This window comes from Hippopotamus amphibius, chromosome 9 (genome assembly GCF_030028045.1).
Source record: "Hippopotamus amphibius kiboko isolate mHipAmp2 chromosome 9, mHipAmp2.hap2, whole genome shotgun sequence".
Classification (NCBI taxonomy): domain Eukaryota; kingdom Metazoa; phylum Chordata; class Mammalia; order Artiodactyla; family Hippopotamidae; genus Hippopotamus; species Hippopotamus amphibius.
In genome coordinates this window covers 104486376-104503244 of record NC_080194.1, presented here as the reverse complement: position 1 = coordinate 104503244, position 16869 = coordinate 104486376, and the positions used below count along the sequence as shown (strand labels likewise).

Genomic DNA, 16869 nt, shown 5'->3' with positions numbered 1-16869 from the left:
CCTCCTTCCTACGGAAAGGCCAGACTCGCGAGCTCTGAGGGCTTCCCCGCTCAGAAGCGAATCTGGATCCGGTTTTTTTGCTTCCCTCCTTACCCTCTTGCTTTGCCTCGCCGCCCACTTCCAACCCAAAGCCCAAGCTGCCCATCAGAAAGCCAGCCGACCACCCCCGAGCCCTTCGGGCGCCCGGCCCCCTGCAGGAACCCGCCCACTCCCGTCGGCCCCCGCGGCCGCTCCCGTCTCCATGGGAACGAAGACAGCCAACCGGCGCGGCTGCTTCCGCTCCGCCCTGACAACTGCGCTGGCTCCGGCAGCGCCTGGGTGGGCTCCGGCGGGTCTGGAGGCGGCGGACAGCGATGCTGAAGGCTAAGATCCTCTTCGTGGGGCCTTGCGAGGTGAGGCCAGGGCTGGGGGACGGGGCGGCAGGCGGGGCCCGGGCGGGCGCGGGGTCGTCCCCGGGGCTATGCCTGGCGTCCCGAGCACCCCCAGGAGCCGGGAGGCCAGTCCCACCGCGCCCACCCTGGTGTGCGCCGCTGGCTTCACCATGAACTCGGCGTTCCCAGACCGTGACCCGATTGTACTGAGGCCCGAAAGCCCAAGGTAGTGAGTGGCGTTTGGAATCAGAGCCTAGATCTCACGACTCTCCTTTGCGCCTGTGGCTGTCCCTAATGAAATATGTCTGTGGAACAAGAAAACCAGGGGGAAAGGCTGAACTATTACCTGGTCTTGGAACAATTAGCTTTTAATGTCGGTGGTGATGGCGGGAGATTAAATCTACCTGTCACACTGTACACAAGAATAAAATTCAAATGGACTAAAAAGCTAAATGTGTAAAACAACTGTGGAAGTAATAAATGAATACCTCTCCAACTTAAGCAACCATCAGAATTGCCTGGTGGGCTGGTTAAAAGCACACCTTGCTGGTCTATCCCAGAGTTTTGATTCAGTAGGTCTGGGAGGGACCTGAGAATTTGTATTTTGCAGATGCTGGTCATCCAGGGACCACTCACTGGGAACCACTGTAGTAGATGAATGTATGTTGAGAGGTTTTTAATCTTGAGACAGGGAAGGTCTTCTTAAACACAATACAAAAATGAAAAAATCTTAAAAGAAATGACAGCAGGACTTCCCTGGTGGCGCAGTGGTTAAGAATCCGCCTGCCAATGCAGGGGACATAGGTTCGATCCCACATGCCGTGGAGCAACTAAGCTCATGCACCACAACTACTGAGTCCATATGCTGCAACTACTGAGCCCATGTGCTGCAACTACTGAAGCCAGCACACCTAGAGCCCGTGCTCCACAACAAGAGAAGCCACCACAATGAGAAGCCTGCCCGCTGCAACCAAGAGTAGCCCCAGCTTGTCACAACTAGAGAAAGCCTGCGTGCAGCAATGAAGCCCCAATGCAGCCAGTAAATAAATATTAAACAAACAAACAAAAACGACAGCAAAATTAAAGCCAGGGGAAAGTATTAGCAAAATGCATGACAGAGAAAGGATTCATAGGTAGAACAGGAAAGTTTAAGAACCAGTAAAGAAAAGAGAAGCAACTCAATAGATAATCTAGCAAAGTCTGTGCACAAGAAATACAACTGACCAATAAGTATGAAAAGATGCTCAGCTTCATAGTCACAGAACAGAAAACAAAAAGATGACGCTTATTTGCTCATCAGTTTGGATGAGAAAAGTTTAGAAAATTGATAACATGCAAGGTTAGAATGCTTTTAGGGAAAGGAGTATTCTGGGATTGAAATTTTAAATGTGCACAGCCTTTGGTATGGCATTACATTTCTCAGGATCTGCTGTAGCTAAAGACTTGTCAAAGTTTTCCCCATGAGTCCTGTACAATATTGAACAGGTAGAAACACCCTTAGTCCCCATCAACCAGCAAATAAATGTCTAAAACTAAGATACATTCTTACTTTGTGCAGCAGTGAAACAAAATGAGGCAAATCCATGTAAACTGACACAGAGAACTCTCTAAGACATAATCTATTAAATAGGCAAGTAACAGCTCAGAATTATGAAAAGCAAAACAAGCACAGATATCTTTTTTTAGATGGAAATTCTCAAACATATAGAAGGGAAGAAAGAACAATGAACCCTAGTATCCATCACCTAGTTTCAACAACGAAAGATATTTCTGCATATACATATCTCCCCCTCCCTTGCTACTCTTCAAACTTACCAGCCCTTCTATTCCTTAAATGTGCCACATCCATTCCTGCCCTGGTGCCTTTGAACTAGCTATTCCCTCTGCTTGGAAGTGGGTAAAATCACCCAGCAGCAGAGCCAGCACTGAAATCTGTGCTCCCTACAACCCAACCAGAGCGGGCTGTGCCCACCCAACCAGAGAGCACCCTCTGCCCCAGTGACCTCAGGGTGGCATGGCCTCTACTTCATCGCACCTGGGTCCAGGCTGGCTATTGGAGGGCTCACTTATGATTTACTTTTCTGCTCTTCAGCAAAGATCTTTTACTGTCTTCATTTTCACAGAGTGGAAAAACTGTTTTGGCCAACTTCCTGACAGAATCTTCTGACATCACCGAGTACAACCCAACCCAAGGAGTGAGGTGAGCCCTGACAAATCTGCATCCCACAGAGTCCCTGGCCATCACCTGCCGCCTACTTTGGTGCTGGTGGTGTTCCCAAAGTATAATGTTTCCTAAGGAGAGGTGCTGCTCTTGTTTTTATCTTTAGGATCCTGGAGTTTGAGAACCCACACATTACCAGCAACAACAAAGGCACGGGGTGTGAATTTGAACTCTGGGATTGTGGCGGTGATCCAAAGTATGTTTCCTTTAGAGCATTTGCTCCATCAAATGATTAAAAAATCAGCTGTGCGCCCGGTACCTCGGACTCAGGCCTAGCGCCCTTCCTAGCGTGTGTTAGGGGCTTGACCAATGACTGGTGCCATGCATTGCTCTTGAAACTTCAGCAACTAGACTATGGTACGGTGAGAGGTCATCCATCCACGGTTAATACTTAGACATTATTTTCAAAGTCCACAGTTAGAAACCAGAACCATTGCTTTTATGTGGAATCTAAAAAAATGGTACAAATGAATTTATTTACAAAACAGAAACAGAGTCACAGATGTAAAAAACAAATTTATAGTTACCAGTGGGCAAGGGTGAGGGAATAAATTGGGAGATTGGGTTTGACATATACACACTACTATATATAAAATAGAGAACTAATAAGGACCTACTATGTAGCACAGGGAACTCTATTCAATACTCTGTAATGACCTATATGGGAAAAGAATCTAAAAAAGAGTGGATATGTATACATGCATAACTGATTCACTTTACAGAAACTAACACAACAGTGTAAATCAACTACAATAAAAATTAAAAATAAAACAAAAACAAATACAGAAACCAGAGCCACCTACCCTTGGTGCTGTGTCCTTTTCCACCATGCAGGTTTGAGTCTTGCTGGCCAGCCCTGATGAAGGACTCTCACGGGGTGGTGATCGTTTTCAATGCTGACATCCCCAGCCACCTGAAGGAAATTGAGATGTGGTATTCCTGCTTCGTGCAGCAGCAGTTTTTACAGGATACTCAGTGTCTGTTAATTGCACACCACAAACCAGGCTCTGGAAGTGACAAAGGAAACCTGGCTTTGGGTAAGGAGCCTAGAGTTCTCCTTTCTGCTTTTGTCTGAAATGCTCTGGGCATTTGTATATTGCGCCGTGTCTTGGAAAGCAGCAGCTCCGTGCAGTCAGAGCACCTGCTGTGTTCTAGGCATTTGTTTTTCTCAACGTGTAAATCAGAATTGCTTGGCTGCAAGATCTATAGTACCATTCAGGCCAGTATGCAGGCACTTTAAAAGCAGGCAGACACTAAGGGGGGAGAAGGAACTTTGTTTTAGCCACTCATCGGTACTATTAGGGACACTCTTTCCTGACTTGCCTTTAAGCTCTGATTTGCATATAACACACACCATTACAGAAGTGTCAAAGCAATCATGGAAAACCACTCAGAAAATTCAGAAATGCCTTCTTTTCTGGTGTAAGAACAAAGACAGCCTGGAAGTGGCTTGGAGAGCTGTGATCCTGTTGCCAGGTGGCAGTGTGGTGAAACCTTTCTCTACTAAATTATGTCAAGCAAGGCACAACTTTATTTTTGGACTTGAGAGAGTTAAATGAATTGACTCCTGTAAAACTCAGGTCCTTTGGAGCTAGAAATAGCCCCTCATTAAAAGTTCATGCCTAATTTGATCAGAAGAAAGTAATTTTAATTATTTAAATATTATTTGGTTGTAACAAGTAACATTTTCAGAAGTAAAACATATTTTAGTCATATGAACGCAAAAAAAAAAAAGTTCATGCCTAATTGCATTATTTTCCGTTTTAAGCACCACCCTTGAAGAAGCTGAAGCTGGTACACTCGAATCTTGAGGATGACCCAGAAGAGATCAGAATGGAATTCATAAAGTATTTAAGAAGCATAATCAACTCAGTATCTGAGAGCAGAGACCGGGAGGAGATGTCAATTATCACCTAACCAGCCTTCATCTGGACGCTGCATCTGGATGCTTCCACATCCCAAATGAAGTCAATTTCAGTGCAGAGCTGAAATCCATCCACCTACTAAGGTTCTCATCTGTCTTTGGCTGTAGAAGACATTTTCCTTATTTGCCTGAAGGTACCAGTCAGTCAGCCAGGGAGTAAACTCGTACCATCTATTCTCTGTCCTTAGTTCAGCTGAGAAAATCCTATTACTGAATTCAGATTCCTTTGCCCCAGATCTCTCCAAAGAGCTGGAAAACTGAGGTGGTTTTTTTTTCTCCTTCACATATGTCATGTTATAAAAGTTATGGAATTGTAACTTGTCATAGCCCAGTGATACAACAGTAGTTCAATCCACATGGATTGGTTTAAATGTGATTTTCAATCCTTAATCTGTACAGTTTGCCTAGGATATATCTGAAAAATATTAGCACTTAACCTCTCCAAGATTGTATTTTTATTTAGATGTCCTTGATATCTGGACACCATATCACATTGGAAGGTAGAATACATACACATCTTCTAAAAAGGTTTTCTATTATCTCAGGGGAATTCAATTCTTAAATATTACTTCATGTAATACAGGGGAAAACGATGTTATGTTGTCATAACACCAATTTGTAAAAATGATCAAAATATTTAATGCTCAGGATAACCAAATGTGGTGAGTTTATAGCTTATTGTACAAATGAGTTTGTTTTAGTGATCTTAGGAATTATTGTTCTTTCATAATTTTTACATTTTGAATTTTTTAATATAGCCAACCTGAAAACATATTAAGTAGATCAAAAGTTAGAAGTGGGTCTTTTCAACTGAGAGTGGAAGAAAAGTAGAGATGCTTAGAAGAGATGAATAAATATGCTTGGCTGTGTTACATACTTACAATGAAGAGGGCTGAAATGCAGCCCTGTGGGCAGTCAGCTTGAGAGGGTGGTGTTGGCGGACGATGACAGTCCCCAGTAAATTTAGATTGTACTACAGTCAGCTCTTAGTAAACTGCCTGGATTACCTGTGAGCACATTTTAAACCCAGGTTAATTTCCTTCTGCCTGACCTGCTCTCAGCTGGAACTTTTGCAAGGAACACAGGTTATGTTAATGCGAACTGTAGTAAATCTTTACATAATAGCTGCAGTGATACTAATTGATCTTGAGACTACAGCTCCAAAACAAACAGAAATTATTTTAACCTGATTTTTAATTATCCAAGAGCTCAACAGAAAAATTAACCCAACAGCTTTTGTTTACGTTCATAGCCAGGGTACAACCCTTGTGAGTCTTTGAATCGAGATTTAAAATTTAAGAAGCCACATGTGCACAGGTTAACGAGACCATTTAATGAGGAAGTCTCCCTGTCTTCCCTGTCCCCAAACCCTGTTCCCCTCTCCCTGCTCCCCACTTACCTTCCATATTCTGTCAGGAGAAGTCTGTGCATGTAAAAATGTGCTTTATTAATGGAAACAGTAACATACTAGTCACACTTTTTTACAACTTGCTTTTTGTACTTCTTTTATTTGGAGGATTTATGTAAATATATAGAGCTGCCTTTTTCTTTTTTACAGCTGCATAATATTCCACTTAACCATTTATTTTGGAATTTTATATTAGATACTTTTACTAACAATTTATGTTGAAATATTATATTTTCGTTGATGGACATTTTAATGGCATTGAAAAACATGATTGGGACATAAGTATGTTGAATGTGGAATTTTAGGGAAGTGGTTTCAATGATCAGCCTGTTGAGGGAAGGATAAGACAGCCAGTCTTGGAATCCTCGTTCTGATTGACAAGGTCACAGAACCATTTTCTAGTCGCCATGTGTGTGCTGGCATATGGTTGAGATAAGATTCCTTTCTCTGTATCACAGATGTGACAAGGCACAGGAAAGCCACAGAAGCATGAAACAGCCTAGACGTGTGGGAAACTCGGTAGTGGAGCATCACTCAACAATGTGTGGAGGAGGGAGTGTGTGAGTGAGTGAGGTGGAGTATGTGGAGGAGGGGAGTGGAGGTGGGTGGGTGTGCATGTGTGGGTGAGGAGAGAAGACGAGGGGTCAGATGGTGAAGGGCTTTTCAGATCCGGCCAAGGAGTCAGGGTTTGAGGTGCCACTGAAGGATGTTCACTGCAGATTGATGTGGTCGGATCTCCATGGTAGAAAAGCCCCTATGACTGCGGTGTTAGGGCTGGATCAGAAGAAGGATGAGTGGCTGCTGTCATTCCTTGGTTTCTGGCTGTATCACTCCAGTCTCCAAGGCCAGCATCTTCAAATTTCTCTCTGCTCCATCTTTACACTGCTTTCGCCTCTGTGTATCTGACTCAAACCACCCTCTACCGCACTCTTATAAGGACACCTACAATTGCATTTTGGGCCCAGGATAATCCAGGATAATCTCCCCATCTAAAGATCCTTAATTTAGTCACATCTGCGAAGATGGTTTTTCCAAGTAAAGTATCATGTACAGGATATGCATGTTACAGGGAGTAGGTCTGATATCTTTGGGGCCACTGTTCAGCCTACCACAGATGCTGTTCACTGAGACATTAATGGAAGAGGAGAAGCAGGTTTGGGGGCAGTGACAGATGACTAGTTCAAGGTGACTCGGCAAGTTAGGGACAGGGACAGAACTGGACCCGATGCCCCCACTCTTTCCACTGTCTTGTGCAACTGGGCAGATGAGTCCACAAGTGGACCTGGCTAAGACTGTCACCCTTTGAGACCAAACCTAGTAAAGCAATAACAACCACAGCAACAACAGCAGGGCAAATAACCATTTTTGAAGCTAAACCACCCAGAAAATGGTTTGCAAGTATGTTGCAGATAGATCTAGCATCATATTTCTTGAAACCAATCAAATGACCAAGTAGTATTCTGAAGCTCTCTCTTGTAAAGAAAACTACAAACTTACGAACTTGAATGTCCGTATCACCAGAAGACCCTTACATCCAAAGTGTAGGCTAAATTGCTATAACAACAGGTGGAACTTTGCTGGTAACCGAGAACATATAAGAGTTAAAAAGAGCAGTGCTCCTAATACCCATTGAAAAGGTAATGGCATTTTTACCACTTAAAATCATTCTGAACCATGGCTCTTCTAGATCTTGACTTCAGCCTTCCCCACCTGATTCCTGAGAATTATGTGAATATCCTGGCCTTGACCTATGCCTTTTCAACAAATGTACTCTTTCCTCAGGCAGGAAATGAAGGATTCTACGTTTTAAAAACCAAAACCAAAGAAATTAAATGAGGAAGGAGGAAACTCTGCTTTTGAATGTTAAGAAGAGATTACATATTTTTGTCTGTGACTTCTAAACTGCTTTATCAGTTAAATAATTCTCTGTGTTTATGATCTGGGCCATTCTTCCTACCGAAGTTAAAAGCTAATGGAAATGTTGTGTCTGCCAAGTATTCGCACTTCAAAAGGAAAGTTCTTGGTGCTTTGATGTGCGCAACACCTCATCTGTCTTTTTACACGGTACAGTTCATTCCTATCTAGGCTTTCTGATAGCCTTTAAAAGTATGCCTCCTTTCCCTAAAGCCTCAGGCAGATTTGCTACACACTTAAACAGCTCTTTGGACCAAGCGTAATTATATATCTTATACTTTAAAAGTGTTGTGTTAAAAACAACAACAACAACTATTTTACATTTATAGTCTTACTGGAGTTTTGTGATAAGTATTTCATACAGGAACCATCGTGTTTTGTTTTTTGTTTTACTCTTTTGTGTGACTTTACAAGACCTGGAAAACACCTAGGTGTGAGTTAACTAGATCATGTAATGAAATATTTTGTTCAGAGAAATAAAATTCTAATTTTATCAAAGTATGAGGAACTCGGTTTCTACTGATAGAAACCTATTTCCAGGACTTTTCAAGAATATTTTGCAAATCCACCTACACTCAGAATTTATCACTCTTTGGGCGGCGGGGAGCAACTTAAAAGCAAGAAGATGTGCTCTGTATTTTTTGAAAATAGTGGCAGTGGCTTTAAGATATCAATCGCAAATGATATGAACAATATAAAGAGAATGGTTCTTACGTAGGAGGAGACTAGTGGGAGACAGTAGGTGAGAGGTCAAATATTCATGCCAGCCGGTTAACGTGGACTGGATTCTGTTAACTGTGTAAGAGCCTTAAGCAGAGCAGGGACGATTACTTTGGTGACCTCGTGGAGAACAGACTTAAGGGAGTGTCTGAAATACAGCACTGAGGGTTGGCACGAAGAGAAAAGGACAGATTCTGTAAGTATTGGGCAGGTAAACATTGTGTTTGAGTGGAAAAGAAGAGGCAAGGAGAATTCAATCCGCAGTGGCTGTTAATCAATGACTACATTTCCCATAGCCCTTAGGGCAGCGCTGTCTGCATTTCCCAGAGGGCTGTGCGATGCTCGCGCTGGCCCTGAGCGTCCGAGGAAACAAAGTTAAACAGGCGGGAGTGTACTCTTTATGTTGCTTTATAACTAAATTTCCCTCCCTCCTTCTCTCTTCTATCCCTCTTTTCTGTCTCCAGCTCTTCTCTCCATGAGCTTCAGGGGCCCAAATACCCCGGGACTGGTCTCCTTCGCGACAACTCGACGTTACGTTTTTTGGTGCCCCGTGCGAGTGTGCCTGGAGCCTCCTGGGAAATGTAGTTCAGCCTCCCGGCGGCCCCGACCCGGCCAAATGGCTCTGCTTCTCGGGCCCCAGAACCAAGGGCTGGGTGGCGGGGGCCCCTGGCCGGCCCGTTTGGAAACCGTTGGGTGGGGGTGGAGGCCGTTCTGCATACGGCCACCCGCAGGCCCAGGCCCAGGACTGTGGCGGAGCCGTCGAGCCCGGCCCGTCTCCGTGGTAACCGGCTGGCCGCAGAGGGCTGTGGGAAGTGTAGTTGCGCAGGGCTCGTGCCGGGGGTCCGAGCGGCTGCCGTTATACCGGTCGCCGCTGCTATCCGAGCGATTTTGCGGCGTCCCGGCGAGCTCCTCCCGCGTTACCTCGGCCTCCGAGCACCCAGGCAAGTGGGCAGCAGCGCAGAAAGGCAGGGTGTCGGCCCCGGCCCGCCCCCACCGGCACAGAGGGTTCCCAGGGAGTAAGTTTGGCTGCGGTTTGCGTGGACTCACACAGTGGATCAACAGTGATGAGAGGGGAATCAGAGTGGAGCCTTTAGAGAGCATCTAGGCCAGTCCTCTTCTGTTAGAGAAGAGGGAACCGAAGCCCAGAGAGAGTCAGTGATTTGCCCCATAGCTGCTCACGCCTTTATTTCCAGCACAAAGCACAGTGCCTGGCACAGAACTGGCGCTCGAGCATTTATTAAGTGTCATTTCCTTTTAAGGACAAACTGCTGAAATACTTCAACAAATTACAAGATAAAAAGAAAAAAAAAATTTTTAAGAGGGAAGTGGACCTAAAGAGACTATCAGACAAATGCAACCTGTAGACCTTATTTGGATCATGATTCTAACAACCAATTGCAATTTTTTTTTTAAATCAGGGAGATGTGAACATGGATGGTATTAAGGAATTACTTTTTAAAATTTTTAGTTGTGATAATGCTATTGGGGTTATGCTTTTAAAAGGAAAAGGGTTTTAGAGACATTTCAGATTTTATGGGTGAAATGATGTCTGAGATTTGCTTGAAAAATATCCAGTGTGGTGGGGAGGGGAGAGCAGATGAAAGGAGATTGGCCAGGTGTAAAAATATATAATTACTGGAGGTGGAGATGGGTACAGGAGATCACTAAACTATTCTGTTATCATATATATTCCCCCAAAACATCAAGTGTAATTTAATTTGTATCTGCTAGAGAAACATACTGAATTATCTATCAGAAAAAAGGTTTACTTTTTAATTTACTTTTTAAGGTAAATCTGAGATTTACTTTAAAATACTACACACACACACACAAAGTGTGGTGGGGTGTGGTGGAAACAGGAATGGCAGAAAATGGATAGCTGTGGAGGTTGGGTGATGGGAACTTGAGAGTTCATTGTATTATTGTATTTAGTGGGGTTGAATATTGCCATAATCAAGGGGTTTTATTTGATTTTTTAAAAACATATTTTATGTATTTCAGGACATTTCTGAAATTAGGGAAGCTCATGAGTTTCTCTGAAATGTAACCCTCCCACAGCACAAGTGAGCCTCCTTGGGGACCTCTCCAGTCAAGAATGACCCCAGCAATGACGGGGGCTGTGTCCTTGGCCCCCCCGATCCAGTCCCTTAGACCAGCGTCAGGGAACCTACTAGAGGGAGGCTGAGCAGATGTCCTGCCCCAGAGAAGAGTTCTGAGCAGGAGAGAGAAGAGAGAAGTTGGGAAGGTGACCAGAGTGACCAGAACTGCCAGCCAGGTGAGCTCCTTGTCCCCAGCCGGAAAAGTTATCCAGGTAGAGACCCCGTGGGTGGAACACGCATGGCTCTAGTTTCTGAGCAGACCCAGCCCTCATTCTGCATCAGAGTCCACACAGGAGAGAACTCTCCAGTGTGAGCGTGTGGAATACACTTCCAGGTCACTCAGAACCCGGAGGTCAGCGCCACTGCGTGACCAAGTTGGGAGGCTGCTCTCTGATGGGAGAAGGGTGAGCACATGAAAGAAAGGCAGAGGGGCAGGAACTCTGAGGCTGGATGCATGTGAACTGAAGGACCCAGCTAGAGGGAAACGGCCGGGAGGGCAGCCTCCAGGAAGCCTGGTCCTCAGCACTGGCCTCCTCCGCGTGGCTCTGAGAGCAGCGGCGTTTGTGCCTTGCAGGTATGAAGGGCCCAGGGCTGCCAGGGCAGTGGCTCCTCACCAAGCCGCTCAGCTCTCACGCTAGCCACCAAGCCTCCACTTCAGCCCCCTCTTGGTGCGCTTTTCTGTCACTTCTGCTCTTTTTTTAAAAAACAAAATACTTTTTTTTCCTCTTATCAAGAAAAATACTACACATCCAAGTTTTAAAATATGTATAAAGACAATGAAAAAAAATAAGTCACCTATTCGAGAACCTATTCCAGAATCACTGGTGACACTGAGTGTCTTTCTAGCATTTTTTTAAGCATATATATACATTTTCTCCACTGTTCAGGTTTCTGTTAAAAAAAAAAAAAAAAGAAAGACAAAAGACAGGTGGGGAACCTCCTGGGGTCCACAGCTCCCTGCAGCCCCAACTTCATTTCACGGGGAGAACCTAGAGCTGAGCCTGTTTGGGAACACAGGCGCAGTACCTCTTTTGGCCACGAGAGGGGGGTGCCTGCCCACACAGTCTGTCGCAAAGCTCCTGTGGGGACCCCTCAGGTCTGCCCTTCACGCCTCAGAGGTTTCCTCCCTGGGATCAAGCCACCCGCGCTCGGTTCTAGGGTTACTGCTCACTCTGCCCACTGCACCTCTTGGAAACCTCCTTGGTTCATGAGGAAAAAGGACAGAACTCACACGGTCACTCTTTGACCACACCTGCCCTAGTTTGATGAACCCTTGGACAGCCCTCTCCTGGCAGTGGCAGCCCTGGGCTTCCAAGGGAAGGGATACACTAGACACTGCTGGAGGCCTCCCCGAGATTAACATTCTCCATGGCTTCCCATTGTCCTTAGGGTCCAGTCTGAGCTTCTCCTAAGGTCGGTGGATGACCTGGTCCCTCCTCGCCTCCCCCCACGTCACGCACTGTTTTCCTCACAGACATGACGCTGGCCGTCTTTCAGAGCCTTCCACTCTGCTCATCACCCACAGACCTGCCAGCGCGGGTCTCTCGGGAAGGCGCTTCCCAGCACACACCAGGCTGATGCTTATTCTTCCAGGTCTTACCTGACATGTCACCCTTGCCCAGAAGGCAGCCTCAGCGGTGCGAGTCGAGGTTAGGGTTCTCCTCTGTGCTACCCTTGCTGGATCCTTCTAGAACAGAAGTCCCACCAGGGCAGGAGCAGGTCCGTCTTCCTCATTCGCATCCCCAGCACCAAACACAGGGCTCAGTAAAGATTTGCCTAATGGATGAACAGAGGAGAGAACGAATGCGTGTGCCTTCCTCTGCTCCCTAAAGTAGAGTCTACAAAAGCCAGTCCCTTCTTCCCTTCCGTCTCCTTTCCTCCTGCTTCACCAGGACCCTCTCACTGTCCCCGAAGCCTCTGGAAACACTGCCCAAGGAACAGTGGCGCCGAAGGACCCGTTCTCTTTCTGTGGTGATGGGAAGACAGCAGGATCAAGAGTGAGACAGGTCCTAGACCAGCTGTGCCACTTGCTAGCTGTGCACGCACCGGATCGTCTTTATTTACAAAGTGGAGACCATGGGTGCCACGCATGCAGGAGGCTCAGAGAAAGCACATGCTAGCCCGTCATGTGGGAGGCAGTCACGAGATCAGAGTTCTTCCTCCCTCCCTGTGCAGCACTCTCTCCGAAGCCTCCTCTGAAACCTGGGACACAGACACCCCTGCAGTCTCAAAGATGCTCCTGTTTTCCTGATTCCCCTCTCTCTTCCCCAGGGTGGCCTGAGCCACTCTGGGGAGGTGGCTGACACCTCCTTCTCCCCTGGCCTTTACCCCAGCACAAACAATGTGCCAGCTACAGAGTAGAGGAGATGCTCAAAAGATATTTGTTGAATGAATGAATGAACGGGTGGACCAGTCACAGCAGCATTCCCTGGGGCACGTATGCCAGTTGTCAAATGTAATAGTGGTCACTAGCCTCTTGATGAGCAGGTGGCCTCCTGGCCACTGGGCAGCACCAGTGACAGGTAGGCACATGGGAGACACAGGGCCAGGACTTTACTGAAGGGAGAGGAAGGAGGATGTTGATGAAGAAACATCGGTATCGAGGCCCCGTGGAAAAGGAGATTGCGGAGAGCTCCAGAGCCCGGCTTTTCTCCTGCACGGTACTAGGTCCCTAGGCACGAGGACCCCAGGGGCTGCAAGTGCACGACTGTGTGCCCAGAGCAGACTCTCTGCCTCGAGGTGTCTGCATCCCTTCCAGCCCAAGTCTTTCGTTCCATTACAGGTGCTAAACGTGCAAGTTCCAACAAAATCGTTTTCTGAATTTGCCCTTTCGTCGTGTTTTTCTCTTCCATGACCATTTTATATGACGTGTGCTCTGAGGCCCCTCTGACAGTCCTCCTGGGGCCCTGCGTGGTCGCCGTGTTTCCTGAGGCCAGAGGACCCCCAAAAGCCCCTGGTTCATGATGAGCATCGGCCCTCTCTCCAGTCGGAAGCTTCGGGGGATGAATGAGGGCTGATTTCTCCTGAAGTGATCATCACCCTCGATTCATTACGTGTGGAAGACTCAGCTGCAGAATGAGGGAGCCGTGGTTGGGTGAGGGTTGTTTTCTCGGAGCACTGGAGCACTGTTGCACTCACGAGGATGTGAGGATGTCGGTTTTCTCCGGTGTGATGGGCTCCAGGCTGAGCTCTTTGCGCTCTCTTTGCTTCCTTCGCCCCCGGCCAGCCCTTCCCCATGAGTTCTCATCTCTGATAGCTGCTGCCTGGCTGGCTCAGAGGATTTTCCTACATTGGTGCAATTCACAGGGACTCTCTCTAGTATAAATTACAAGATGAATTTCCTCTTATTCAGAATATCCAAAGATTTCCTCTGCTGCATGAATTCTTTTTTTTTTTTCCACATGAATTCTTTGATCTGCTGGAATCTGGTCCAAGCGTCTGGCCATGTGTGTTGTGCCAGTGGAGTGAGTTTTGGGCTTAGAGTCTGTGGTTTCCCAAAAATGATACCTTCAGCATAAAGGCTCCAGATTCTTGCCTCTGAGGGGCAGCAGTGCCCCCAGGATGGCCCCTGCCATGCTGCTTTGGGAGAAAGGCTGAGTACAGGTGCTGACAGCATGTCCTTGGCCCTGGCCTCATGCTGTGATGACCCCGTGGGACATGAAAGCATCACAGGCCCCCACTTCTGCCAAACAAAGCTCTGTGCCTGCACAAACCCTCTAGCCTCTGGCTGTTGTGGTTACAGCAGCGAGAAGAGGAACCACTGGCTGAGTCCTCTGTTTCACAAGAGGGTGATGAGGGAACCTGTTCTGAGCACCCATGGTCATGGCTCACGTGCAGCTCCCCGGGGAATGCAGCCCCCACCACCATCCCTCTGAATGCTGCCCACCCTCCAAGCCCGGCCCAAAGCCCACCTCTTCCATGAGGCCTTCCTGGGACCCTGTGGCCCTGCAGTTGGGCTTCCAGCCTGCGCTCTGCTCACCGGGTCCACTGCCCCTGAGCCCCATCTAGCACCCTGGTAACGCTCTGGTCCTTCCTGACCTTCTCATGCCTTTTTCTTCTCAGACAGACATAAAGCTCTTTGAGGAAGAACCACATCTTGTCCTTTGTATTCTCCAGAGCATCTCTGAGCACCGAGGGACTCAAGATGACTTGGGAATTGGTGACTGTATGCGGCTGTGCACATGGCAGTGGACACACACAGATGGATTTGTGGTCCAGGGCCGTCACAGATGGAGGTGCACTTACCCTTGAGTGAAGACATAGCCTGCCTTCTCTGGGATGGTGGTCAGCCGTTCTCTTCCAGATCACACAGGAAGAAGGTGATCTCGTCCTTATTGCCACCCTTCCCCCCACCCCGGAAGTCAGATTAGCCCTGATGTCCATAAGGTGGCAGATGCTTGGTCCCCATCGCCTCGGCTCCGCCTGGGAGGCACTGCTGGCTGCCATGCATTGTGCTAACCTTGGGAGCGACCTTGAGTGGGGAAGGCAGGAAGCAAGCAAGAGGTCATTGTGTTGGAGAGCTGGGCAGTGTCCTGGTTAAGGATGGTGGCTCAGGGTCCACCCTCAACATGAACTTGGAGCTCTTTAAGAGCAAGCCCTATGTCTGAAGCATCTCTATATTCACAGTGCCTCACTTAACCCCTGGCACGTAGTAGGTATTCACCTGGCACTGAGTGCTCCTGTAGTTACCCGCTACCAAGGTTACCAGTGTGGAGGTAACCAGGAGAGCAGATGTTAACGACTGTACTGAAATGTCCCACCTGTGCCACCCCTGACAAGTACATCATTCTCTGGTATATGGTGAAGTTGTGGGTCCCAAGCACAAAACGCAGGAATGCCCCTTGTGTTTTGTTAGCTGCAAAATATCTCCCCTAGAAAAAACGGGGACAGAGTCTCTGTATATATCCAGGGATTTATATAGCCATGGCACTCTCTTCTAAACTTCTTTAAAAGCTAGTAAGTTGGAAATGTTTGTGGTGGGGATGACGAGTGTTGGCACTGCCCCTAAGAACTGCATTTCCTAGAAAGCTGAGGCTGCTTCTAAACAGCTGAACCTTGAACCTGGTTAAGGTGTGAGCGGATCTTTGAGCGTTAAGGAGAGAAAGGGGGGGCCCTCGCCAGCCGCCTCTTTGCCTGCTTACCAGAAGCTGACAAGCTCACGCAGCTGTCTCTGGGCAGGAAGACAGCTAGTCACTGGGTTTTCATGCTCCTGTCTTGGAAGTTTATAGCGGGTCATTTACACCGGATCTCCGGGACACCCTCTCGAGTCACTCCTCTAAGGACTATCCCAAGACCAAATCGAGTAAGAAGTGATAGAAACAGGTAGAGAAGGTTGAAATGGCTCATCGAGGGAAAGCTATTGGGACAGCAGGGGACTGGAGGGACAGGGACTCTAAGCTTGGCGAGACCAGCTCCTGGGGAGCTGGTGAAGGCTGTTTCAAAGGCTTCCAGGAAATCACTCAAGAAACTAGAAGGAAAGCTGTAAAGTGCTTTATAGTATGTAAAGTCACCCCCAGCCCCACTCCCCACCATGGGGGACCCGGTGGAGCTCCCCATCGGAACCGCCACGCCAGCTCTTTCGCTGGACGCTGGCAAGCGGGCTCTCCTGCCAGGGCTCGGCCCCACTTCCTGAGTGTGTGTGAGGCTCTGACTGTAGCAGTAACACATGCATTTAGGGCTTCACATGCAGCATCTCATTTAATCCTCCCAGCAACCCTGGAAATGGACGTTGCTATCCTCAGGTTACAAATGAAGAAACTAACTCCTGGAAAGGTGAAATAACTTGCCCAAGGTCATGCAACTAAGAAGTAGAGGAGCAAGGGTTCAAATCCAGGTCTGCCCAATAACCATGCTCTTGAAAGTTCTCCTTTTCCCATTGCGGGATTTTTCATTCCCTTTGCTGGAATCGCCAGTCCATTTTCTGTCCCTGTTACATGGTCATCTTGAATTAGTCCTGCTTCTCTAGTCTCTTCTGTGGCCCATCAAAGCCACAAAATGTTTGCTAAGATATAACTCTAGTAAGGTACCGAATGCTTCCAAGCCCTGTTAAAGCCATGTTCATGAGAATGTGTGGCTTCCTACCAGCAGTCACTGGAATTTCTGCTGTTGGAATTTGGGGAGATTCCAAGTCATGGCAGACTCAAGAATCTGTGATTATGCTCTCGATTCTGTACGTCAGGTAATAGGCAGGGCGGAGCAGGAACATCGTATTT

The 16869-nt window shown here is 47.3% G+C and overlaps 1 protein-coding gene across 4 annotated transcripts; it reads left to right on the top strand.

Moving 5' to 3' along the window:
• Positions 1-254: 254 nt before the first annotated feature.
• Positions 255-14792, top strand: IFT22 (intraflagellar transport 22). Of its 4 annotated transcripts, XR_009055566.1 has the most exons (7): positions 292-392; positions 2495-2571; positions 2699-2788; positions 3427-3629; positions 4361-4600; positions 10617-10833; positions 14774-14792. XR_009055566.1 is itself a non-coding variant. In XM_057750101.1 (5 exons), the coding sequence occupies exons 1-5, from the start codon at positions 354-356 to the stop codon at positions 4507-4509; spliced, it is 558 nt and encodes a 185-aa protein (XP_057606084.1). In that variant the 5' UTR covers positions 255-353; the 3' UTR covers positions 4510-4961. The 4 variants fall into 4 exon arrangements, 2 of the variants coding, with proteins under 2 accessions (XP_057606084.1, XP_057606085.1); XR_009055565.1 differs by lacking the exons at positions 10617-10833; positions 14774-14792 and adding an exon at positions 6383-6491; XM_057750101.1 differs by lacking the exons at positions 10617-10833; positions 14774-14792 and having other exon boundaries at positions 255-392; positions 4361-4961.
• The last annotated feature ends 2077 nt before the right edge of the window (positions 14793-16869 follow it).